Raw genomic sequence first — 11,138 nt, forward strand, 5'->3', positions numbered from 1 at the left:
TGTACCCTTCCAAGCACAGAAAAGTTAAATTACACCCACTTAAAGATATACCTTATTTCTAATGTTTACCAATATAAATATCAATCCCTTAAAACTACTTTTGTTTCTCTAACATCTGGAAATATCATCTGACGCTGGAGAGAACATTTTTCCAGACAGCGCCTCTTCCATTGAATTTGTGCTGCCTCTAGAACGAACTATACATTAGGAGAAAACTACCCTACCTTGGCAGAACATTTTCAGGCATTTTCAAAAGTGATATCTACCATTAAAGATACCCACAAAAATATCTGCTCAGCCTGAAAGATCCAGCCATTATAAAGTATCACGTACTTATTGTGCATTTCTGTCTACACATTATAATATTGTCAACGTATCTATTTATCTATATCTACTAAAAGTCCTGGCATCTAGCCATATATTCATCCCACTTTTGATGCCGCATTTCAAACTAGGAAAAATGAGAAAGGAAATCATTTTCTGCTGATTTTTCTCACCATCTGAGAGAATTAGAAAAATGCTTGAGAAAAAAAAATGTATAGGCTGTGGGGAAAGAGCAGAGAAGTAGAACAAATTTATAGTTCATTCAAAGAGTCTGCTTAGGCATGGTGGACCAAATGGCCTCTTTCTGTGCTTACAAAATTCTATGATTTAACAGCCTTGATCTCCCCTCAGACCAGCCACTGCACATTTATGAGCTGCTGTCAACCGACAGAACGTTCTGTCAACAATTAACGTCTAATTAAACTTTGTGAAGTGCCTATTCCCAAAAAGTATCAGGCCAAGTTAAGCTCTGGTCCATCCCGTCATTAAATATTACATCATGCTCCAGACCAACTGAGGCCCTTGACGGTCCATTGATGCCCAGTTAAAGGCCTCTGCCCACCACTGCTGGTTTTCAACCAGTGGCTGGTGGGCAGTCACCATGCAGGAAGCTTGAAAATTAAACCTATTGAGTTATTAGAGATGATATAATTGTCGATATTGTACATTCCAAGGCAGCACGGTAACACAGTTGTTAGCCCTGTTGCTTCACAGCGCCAGGTTCCCCAGTGCGATTCCCGGCTTGGTCACTGTCTGTGCGGAGTCTGCACGTTCTCCCTGTGTCTCTGTGGATTTAATCCGGACGCTCCAGTTTCCTCCAACAAGTCCCAAAAGACGTGCTTGTTAGGTGAATTGGACATTCTGAATTTGCCTTCAGTGTACCCGAACAGGCGCCGCAGTGTGGAATTTTCATAGTAACTTAATTGTAGTGTTTTTCCAAGCCTACTTGTGACAATAATAAATATTCTTATTATTATTGCTCTTTAAGAAGTATAAGAAGTATCTAATATTTTAACGGTGAAAATTGTAATCTTCAAAACTGTTACAGACTATCTCTTATACAGGTTGAATTACAAAATCCCCTGTGTATGCAGTTTCACTCCTCTCAAAATCATTTTTTGAAAACACTTTTTTTCGGCTATTCCCGTTTCATATTTTCCATAAGTGATAAACAATAACATTATTTCCTGGTATATTTTCTTATTAGAACTGTTCTCTTTGCAGAAATGCCACCAAATGCCAAAAATGATCATCATTGTGCTCCAAAGTCATTGCCTCAAATCACTGTATCATCAGGAGTTTCCACACTGACAGTGCCTCGGACTTCAACAAGTCCTTTTAACCACATGTCTCCTCCCCAGCTCTCGTTCGACCATTGCACAAGTACCAGTGACAATCAACTTGAGGCCCTGCTGAATTCTCGCAGCTCCATGGGCAGAGGCAGTGATCTCGCATTGCTTAAAATTGGCAGTGAAGATTCCCAGCTGGACAACGTAGCTGAGGGCTTTACCGGCAACTCACGGGAGGATATGCTGAACACTCGAGACATTCTGGAGAACCCTCTGTCCCCGATGGACACCCAGATGTCACCGTCACCCACACATGGCCACGTTATGAATCTAGGTCTTACAGAAACTCCCTTGGAGAACATGGATTGGTTGGATCTTACACCACCCAGCTCAGCAGCAGGTTTTGGATCTGCTGGCTCCTCCACCCCAAGCATCTTCTCTGCAGACTTCCTGGACGTTACAGACCTGAACTTAAATACAACAATGAACTTGCAATGGTAATATGCTCAGTGGACTGCACACGAGAGGTACATTTAACACCAATTGAATTGGGGTGTTAAATAGAAAGCAAGCATACTGCTAAGGTATACCAGCCAAAGAAGTCATGTTGGCAAAGGTAAAGTCAATGGAAGAAACTAATTGATCGACCACAAGATGATTACTCTGTGGTTGTTGTATGCAGTAATATGCTGGTTGATGAAAGAGTTAAAAGCTTTACAAACTTATGAATTTACTGCATTTTACTGGAAGCAAAGTGAACGTAAAGTCCATTGTCAAATAGTCCAAGTTCTAAATCTGACTGAATTGGCAGGTAGAGTCGAAGGACAGATATAATATTGGCCAATTCTCATACTGGCCTTATGCACACAACCTGCATTATATCATTTGTATATAGCCTATATTTGCTCATATCTTTTGCAAGATTTTAAAAATAATTTTTATTAAAAAGAACTCTGTACCAGACAAGCAATATTTGCTATCCTGAATAATGGAAAGTGTTACAATACTGGTGTCTTTCCTGAATCACAATTGCAAGGTCACACTACTTGATGCAAGTATTTGATGCCTTGTATTGTGAATATATTTTATTGTTCACTTTGCACAGTTAAAAGTAGAGGTGTTTGTCACAGTTTGCTTGTTTTTTGTAGATGTCTTTTAGGTGTTAAAATGTTAGAAGCCATTCCATGCAGCTGTTTGGTAGTACTTTCAAAAAGAGTAAGTTTCTGAAATTATGCAGTGTTCTGCTTTGCATTGCAAATGCTTTTTAATAGACATGGGGGTATTTGAGGGTGCTGGAGGGAGGGAGTCTTGTTTTGCTTGGTATTTAGTGAAGTAACACTTCCAGCCAGCTGCCCTCAAAAAAATGTACCACTTTACAAAAAGCAGTAAATTATGCAATCACTATATATATATATATAATATAAAAGAAAACAAAGAGAAGACTTCATTGCGCGTACTAAAGTCGAGACTCCCTGCAAACATAGGAAAATGCTAAACCTGAGTTCAAATGCACAATCGCGAACCAGCATTAGGCTTGGCATTATATTAATTTGTTTTGCAACTAACTTAGGGGACTGGTCAACGTGTCTTTTTTTCAAAAGTATTTTCAGCATGTTACCCGCAGGCCCATATTTAAAAAGAAAATCAGTAAATGAAATATTGATTTTAAAGGGAACAACAGTGAATTGAAAATAGGTGACACCAGTTTCAACCCTTGTCTTAGTGTAAAGAAAATAGTTTATTTTTGGTAATTTTTATTCAAAGCAAGGAAGTGCTCAGATAAAAGTATTTTCATACCATTTTGTATCTTATATTATCCCTTCCTGCAGTGATATTTAAATGAAAAGTACTTCAGTTTGGTCCTTTGGAACTGCTTTATATTCTGAAATCTCTGGCCAATTCAGTATTCTGGCTTTTGAGGGAGATCTTTATCAAAAGACTTGCCTGCTGCCCTATATAGTAATAATATGGCTGGTATAAAATTAATAGTATTTAAAAGATCTGAAAGGTACTGCGCGTTTAATTAATATTTAATACTTGCAATATTATGTCCTGTCGTTTCTTGTTATGAACCAGCTTGCCTCCTCGCTGACTACTCGCACAGACCTCTCCAAACAACCATTAAAATTCACAGGTCATTGGTAAGTAATGACAGAAGTCAAAATGATTGAAAGGGATGAGCAATCATCTTAAAAGTAAATCAACCCAGGAGCTACACTTCACAGTCCAAGCTTCTTATTTCTTCTCCCTCTGAATCAATAATTATATTTTCTTAATTGCCTTTGGGTTAAGTAATACCTGTAAGGTATAAATGAGCATTCAGACCTATAGTGAGTATATCCCATTCCACTGCTAATGCACCTCCTTGTGTGAGCAGTGACTTTATGATATGACAGTGGTTGCTTGTAAACTGGATGAGGACATGGGCCTTGGCAACCATTGCATACTGGCATAGTTGACATTCAAACCGCCTAATTCTATATTGATGTTTTGAACAACATACCTGTCAGTCTCTCTGTGGGCTAGACAGTACAGGAGCGATGTTAGGAAGAACTTCTTCACTCAAAGGGTGGTAGAGGTTTAGAACTCCCTCCCACAAACAGGAGTTGAACCTAGATCAGTTGTTTATTTTAAATCTGAGATCGATAGGTTTTTGTTAAGCAAGGATATTAAGGGACATGGACCAAAGGCATATGGTGTTAAGTCACAGATCAGCCATGAATGGCGGGCAGGCTCGAGGGGCTGAATGGCCTACTCCTGTTCCTATACCTAGCCATCGTTCTTCCTCTGCACGACTGAACAGATTTACTATTGATTTGACAATCCACGTATGGAAGTCTTATGAAGCAGATACTGATTTTTTGAGTAAATTGAACATAGTGATGATCAACATTGAAATACAGCTAGAAACAGGCGGAAGCTGTGTGCAAGTTTTCCAAATCCATTGTGCTGCAGGAAAATATCAGGTTTCATTTAATCCTCAGAATTTCAACTCATGTTTCTGCAGGCTGTCTCTCATATGACGATGTTCTGAAGAGACAGGTATTTGATCTAAAATGTCACAATGTTAGGAGGAAGGAACAGGAAAGTTGCGTTCTGTTTTTGAAGCAAGATTACAGCATTTTTCTTCAGCTAGCAACAGGCTCCCCCCCCCCCCCCATTTGAAAGGCCATACAGTAATCCCTTGATACATGACAAGCTGAGAACCTGAGGGGGCGATTCTCTGGTTGGCTCAAATTCTGCTATGTCGGGGGAATTGCAGAAGAGCCCGGGTGCAAATCAGTTCCCCCTCCTCCTGGCCCGCTGCAGCTGGTGTTTATTAACCCCCACCCCCCATCCCTGCGCAGTGGAAAGTTGCCCAGGCGCCAATCACGACCAGTCCCTAAAAGCTCGGACCGGGCCCCTTGATGGACAGGTCCAGGCTATTTTCAAAAGGAGTTTTAACTTTGTTTATATTATATCTCTTCACGGTCCATTGAGTCTGAAGTGCTTCCTCTTTTTTGCAGGTGTTGTTTCTAATCACAGTTGTTTCATAAAGGCGTTTTCTTTGTTCTGAAGTGCTTCCTAGAAAGAACAGGTGTTGTTTCTGACTGCAGTTTTTTTTAAAAGCCTGTTTCTTTGTGCTGAAGTGCTTCCTAGAACGAGCAAGTGCTCTGCCTGATTTTTTTTCTCCTGGGGTTTCCTCTGATCTGAAGTGTCTCCTAGAAAGGCCAGGTACTTTGTCATTGAGTGCCAACCTGGCACCCTGACTGTGCCAAACTGGCAAGGGGCATGGCCTAAAGGGAGGACTGAGGGGGGAACTGAAGGGTGAGCGTTCTGCAAGGGGTGGGGGGTTTGGCGAACCCATAGCGGAGTGTCACTCACTTGAGGAGGAGGGAGGGCTTGCAAGTGTTTTGTGGGAGGGAGGGTTCAGTACTCTACTGTTAATCTGAGATCAGGGCACCCTGATCTCAGAGGATCCGGCCATTTTGGTTTCTTCGGGTCCCATGGAACGAATCACCTCCCGGCTCAAAACAAACTTCAAAGTGCGGGTGGATTGCAGGATTCCGATCTGGATTGCGCCAATGCAACCGGTGGGAATCACATCTCGTTTCCTGCCAGAGACCACACTTAGAAATATTTGGGGAGAATGTCGCCCACAGGAGCTGGTGAAAAGATTGAAAGCAGAGAGATTTCTTGCCTTGAGCAACAATACTGGAAATATCATGATCTCATCCTGCAAAAATGGTCTTTAAAAATGCAGCAATTAAGTCACTCAAGCGACATGATGGATCAATTTGTATATTAAAATTATGGCACTTTTCAGGTTTTGCAGATACATTGATTTTTTGAAAAGTATTTTCACACAGCTGCCCTTCTGTTATTGATCATGACAGTCAAACTCTGAAATATCAAAATCATTCAGCAAATGGAGCCAAAGTAGGTAAATATCAAATATACTGCACGTTCAGAACCCAACAGAAATCACAGATTATGGCCTGGATTTGCAATCCGTGGCGAAGCGAAGATGCTCACCACAGATGTCAAAGTTGTCGTGATGCGGTTTTCCCTTTCCAGCCAACAGTTCAAATCTGGCTACAAGTTAAGGGAATATCTTGCTATGCAACTGCAGTGATGGTAGGAAACAAGTAGGTAGCCAATAACATTGATGTATTCACACACATCCAACCAGGAAGTTAAAAGCACCAAATATTTTCAGATTAAAATTTTTAGGTGGGGGAGTAAATGGTTATAATTGGAATAAGATGGAAACTAAAAACAAAGATAAACAAACTTATTTTTGAAACAAAATGTTGAGTTTTTTTAAATAATAATGGACATTCCACTAAATATAAAATTAGCTTTTCAGTAATTATGAAGTTATACCAATAGAAACTCAGGGCTGGGCTCTCTAGTCTCCCGGCTACGGGTTTCCCAGCGGCCTAGGATGGCTTCAATGGGAAATTCCATTGACAAGCGGTGGGAAGAGAGAACAGCGCACCGCCAAGAAACACAGGGTTGCGCTGCCGACGGAAACAGAGAATCCCAACGACAAGAGAATTCTGGCCCCTGTTACACCTCGTTCAACAGACTGTAATATTTTCAAGGGTTTTTACAGTGAGACCAACAGTATACAACTGGAAGTTCTTGTCAATTCAGTGGATTTCCATTGACTGTTGTCTCTGGGTGCCCTCAACAGTGCACTTCTAGAGATGCATAAAATCACTGACAGGAGCTTCTGAATCTCCACATTGCTTTCTGCATGTGCAGGCTCTTGAAGGTGCTGTCAGTTTCAGTGGAGTAATGTTGGCAAAGGCTGATAGTTTCAGTCATTACTACTGCAAAATTCAGGCCTATGTATTGATGGAAACTGTTTCAAAATGATTGAAACATGAGTGACTTGAGACACCTCCAGCTATTAAAATTATCATGTTGATAGCAAAGTATAGAAAACAGGACTAATTCTGTTTGTAGTAGCTACAGTAATTTGGGTCAGGTAGATGTCTCACATGCACTTGCCCATCACCATAATTAAGAGACTTCAAACTAAACTACTGAGAAGTCCTCAAAGTTAATTTCCATTACTGATAAGGGCACCATTCCACCCTGTAAGGGCACATCCCTATTTATTTAAACTCAAAGAAACTAGATAGAGATTAAGGTGAGCCAAATCGGTATGGAGTTAAAACAAAAGCAAATTGGAACTGCAAAAGGCAGTATTAAACTTCCTAGTGTTAGTTCAATTAGAATCAGACAAACCAAGTATTTGATTGCAGAGTAAATTTGAGCTGAATAAGAAGGGTCTTAGTAATCCATCGACCCTGGCTAATGCTCTGGGGACAGGGGTTCAAATCCCACCAAGGCACTTAACAGAATTTCAATTCAGTCAATAAAACTTGGAATTGATGACCTTGAAACTATCATCGATTGATGCACAAACCCATCGGGTTCATAAAGTCCTTCAGGGAATGCAACCTTCTTGCCTACATGTGTTTACAGATTGTGGGTGACTCGAAACTACCCTCTGAAATTCCCTAGCAAGCCACTCAGTTCAAGGGCAATTAGCTTTGGGCAATAAATGGTGGCCCTGCCAGCGCCGTCCACACCCCATGAAAAAATTGGAGAAGAAATACCTACAGCTAAAGCAGCAACACCACTTTGGTCTGAGGTATCGCATCACCAAGACTACCCCTTACCATTCCCTCCTCAGCATGCCACCTACCCCCATTCACTCTCTCTCGGTTCTTCAGTTCAAGCTGCAAAAGACCTGTGAAATTCTGAAAGTACAATGGCTCAAGGAAACCTAAATGGACTTGAAGCTCAATAATAATCTTGGTGCCTTATTTTCCTGTTACAGATGGGTTTGTCTTAATCCAGCCCCAACCCATACAAGCGCACAGATACAATCATTTTCCAAAGGGACTGAATTTCATTTTCAGACTGCACATGATTAAGTTATGGTCCTTGAATTGGAAATGAGGTATCCACCCACCCAAAAGTTATTTTTCTCCACCTCGTTTGGTACTCAGACCAGTGGCATGTGCTATTCCAGGGAAAGGCAACTTATATTCAGAACAATGATGGTACAAAGCAGGTAGAAGTACATTCAGCACCACCAGTTATCATCCTCTGGTATTTTCTTCCTCAATTCTTTGATGGCCTGGCTGAGATTAAGCATCCCCATGCAGTCCCTGACACATTTCATCAGTGTTACTTAGTGAAAGTTGACAATCATAGTGTGGCAATATTGTTCATGTAACACTGCAGCTTTCAAGCTACTCTTGAGTGCATCAGGGTGAAGAGACATGATCAGGATTTCAATCTTCATATTCATGCATTAAAATTTGATCTGTGAAATTCTTCACCGACCTCACCGATGGTCGCAATTACTTCAAGTCTGAAGTTACAATATGCTAAAAAAAAAGACAAAACCTGCCCTTATAAGACCTGACCAGTATCTTTTGTATAAATCCAAATAGTTCAAAATCTGAGCAGGTTCTTAAATTTTAAATAGACTAATTTGCTTAATGTTTAGTTATACACAAACCCCAGAGTTGGGTCTGGAGAACAGAAACCTCGTCTGCATCATCAGCACAATTGAAGCTTTAGTGGACAACCAGTTGGCACAAAAATCACAAGTACAACTTGAAGAATGGTGCCAGTGGTGCATTGGACCTCACAGTGCCTCAGATAGAACATACAGCTGGTTATAGTACACACTGAAGAATGAAATTGAAAAATGTATAGAATTGCAAATGGTCTTTTTCTTATTAAGCAACCTACCTTTTTTATCTCTTCACCCTTTGGTTTTCCTTGTACAGCCCCGATGCTTGTAGCACTAAATGCTCATTCTGTCTTTTTGAATGCCTTGCCTTCAGTTTCTCTCGCTGCATCTGGGGAAGAGTCTTGTGCCCTGTGCAGACCACCTCTCGAATGTGACTAGAAACTTCAGTCAGGGAGTGAGAGGGCTTGGTGAAACCTGAATTCCAGCAGTGTAATGCAGTACACCAAAGATATTTGCACATGAGTCGCCCCCAGAAAATTATGTCGTATGTTAATTTACAGCATGTTTTGAACAAGATGAATTATCCTCAACCTATCATTTATTAAAGTGTGTATAGGTGCTGCCACTTGACTTTCGAGTTATGCACCCTCATGTGGGGAGGGGGAGGCAGGTTTCAGATATTCAATGACAAATCTGTTTCATAATCTAACAACCAGCATCTGCCTTATATAAATATGATCAGGTTATCAAATCCTCACTGCTAAAAAGCCACTTCGAGCACAGTGTTTCAGGCTGACAATCACAAGAAATGTAGGGAGCAAACAGCCCATTTGTACGAGATGACTGCCATATTAAACTGCCTCAAAAGAGTCATTGGTACTTTGACCAATCCTGTGGGCTAAATTCTTTTTGTATTCATATATGCCTTATTTTTGCACTTTGTAAATACTATGTATTTTCTTATGGTGTATCATTTAACACAACAGAAATTTTGCTTTGTGTATATAACGGCAATAGTTTAGAAGCCAAAGTATTAAAAAAAAGGCTACATAAACATTAAAAAAAAGTTTTGGAACTGCGTGTTCTTAATAAATTGATTATCATGACCCAGTGAGTATTTGGTTTTACTTATATCGCCTCCAAGATCCTACTTCAACCGAAGTCAACCAATGATTCCATCTCGACAAACAGGTAGTTGTTCAAGTGCCATTAAAATAAACAGCTGGACAAATGGACACGGATGTGAATTTCTTCCAAACAACCTCATAATCATCCAATTGGCAAATTCTGGCCAACTGAGGTACAATAGAGTGAAAAATATCTTTGAGCCTCAGAACTATAACAAAACTATTATGAGGCCGGTTTTTAATTTTGGTACATCCAAACCACAATCCTTTTATGTTTGCAGTGATTTCTAGATTTATTGGAATCACATAGAAGATGTGGGACTTCTTTTCCCAAAAGAAAGCATACCTTTTTGTTGGTTGTCCCAAGTGTTTGCTTAACTCAGTTAGTACGTCTCTCTGGTACCTTTTGGACAACGGTTTGCGAATTGAGACGACATAAGGGTTTGAACTCATAGACAACACTGGAAAAGTAATTATTTCCAGTTGTTGATGTGAAAGTTAAAATATCCATTGCAAATAACAGCAGGAAATTCTCCTTCTGTTCTGCCCCTCCACCCCATCGCAAGTAATATCTCCAAATCAACCATTAAATACACATATGACTCATTGAAGGGGTTCCACTCACTGAAATTCCAGCTCATGTACGACCATCACATGAAGATCATGCACTTGTGTGCAAGCTTCCTCGGGAATGTGCATGACTGGCACATCCTGAGGCATTCAGACATCCCTGGCCTCTTCGAGGACCACTGCATGATCGCCGGTTGGCTCTTGGGGGATAAGAGCTTAAGACCTGGCTAATGATGCCACTACGGAGGCTGGTGACCATTGCGGAGACCGATGCAACAAGGCCCATGTGGCCACCCATGCTGTCACTCCTCAAAATGCAGTTCCGATGCCTCGGCCACTCTGGTGGTGCACTGCAGTATACCCCCCAGAGGGCCGCCTGCTTTGTGGTGGTCTGCTGTGTTCTCCACAACCAGGTACAGAAGCAGGGCAATGTGCTGTAGGTGGAGGGGAAATATATGTGGCCACCTCCAAGGAGGATGAGGAGGAGGACGCCCTGGACCAGGAAGAGTTGGATGACAAGTGTGTGGCGGACCTGCAGGACCAGCAGGAGAATGAAGTACAGGCAGGAGTGTCGAGAGTCCGGCAAGCCCATAGGCCCAGGGAGGCCCTCATCCTTGCCTGCTTCACATAGGATGTAGCCTCATCCGTCATTGCCCCCCCCCCCTTTCCCCCCATTCCTCTTCCTCCTCCCCCTTCACCATCCTTCCCTCCTCCACACTCCCATCCCCACCCTCATTTCCCACCCTTCCTGTGTCTGTGTAACTTCATTCCAGGGTGCTGAGTCTGTATTGGCACTATCAGCAGGTCAGGGCGAGGGCGGGGAGCGTGGGGGGGGGGGGGGGG

General features: G+C 41.6%; 1 protein-coding gene across 7 annotated transcripts in view; it reads left to right on the forward strand.

Moving 5' to 3' along the window:
• The window catches only part of myocd (myocardin), a 448,440-nt gene extending 438,736 nt beyond the window's left edge, over positions 1-9,704 (forward strand). For all 7 annotated transcript variants that reach the window (XM_038776977.1, XM_038776982.1, XM_038776981.1 and 4 more), the window contains one exon: positions 1,549-9,704. In XM_038776977.1, coding sequence (XP_038632905.1) covers positions 1,549-2,114 — 566 coding nt within the window. In that variant the 3' untranslated portion in view covers positions 2,115-9,704. The remainder of the gene's footprint in view (positions 1-1,548) is intronic.
• Positions 9,705-11,138: the final 1,434 nt, after the last annotated feature.

This window comes from Scyliorhinus canicula, chromosome 18, assembly GCF_902713615.1.
Source record: "Scyliorhinus canicula chromosome 18, sScyCan1.1, whole genome shotgun sequence".
Classification (NCBI taxonomy): Eukaryota; Metazoa; Chordata; class Chondrichthyes; order Carcharhiniformes; family Scyliorhinidae; genus Scyliorhinus; species Scyliorhinus canicula.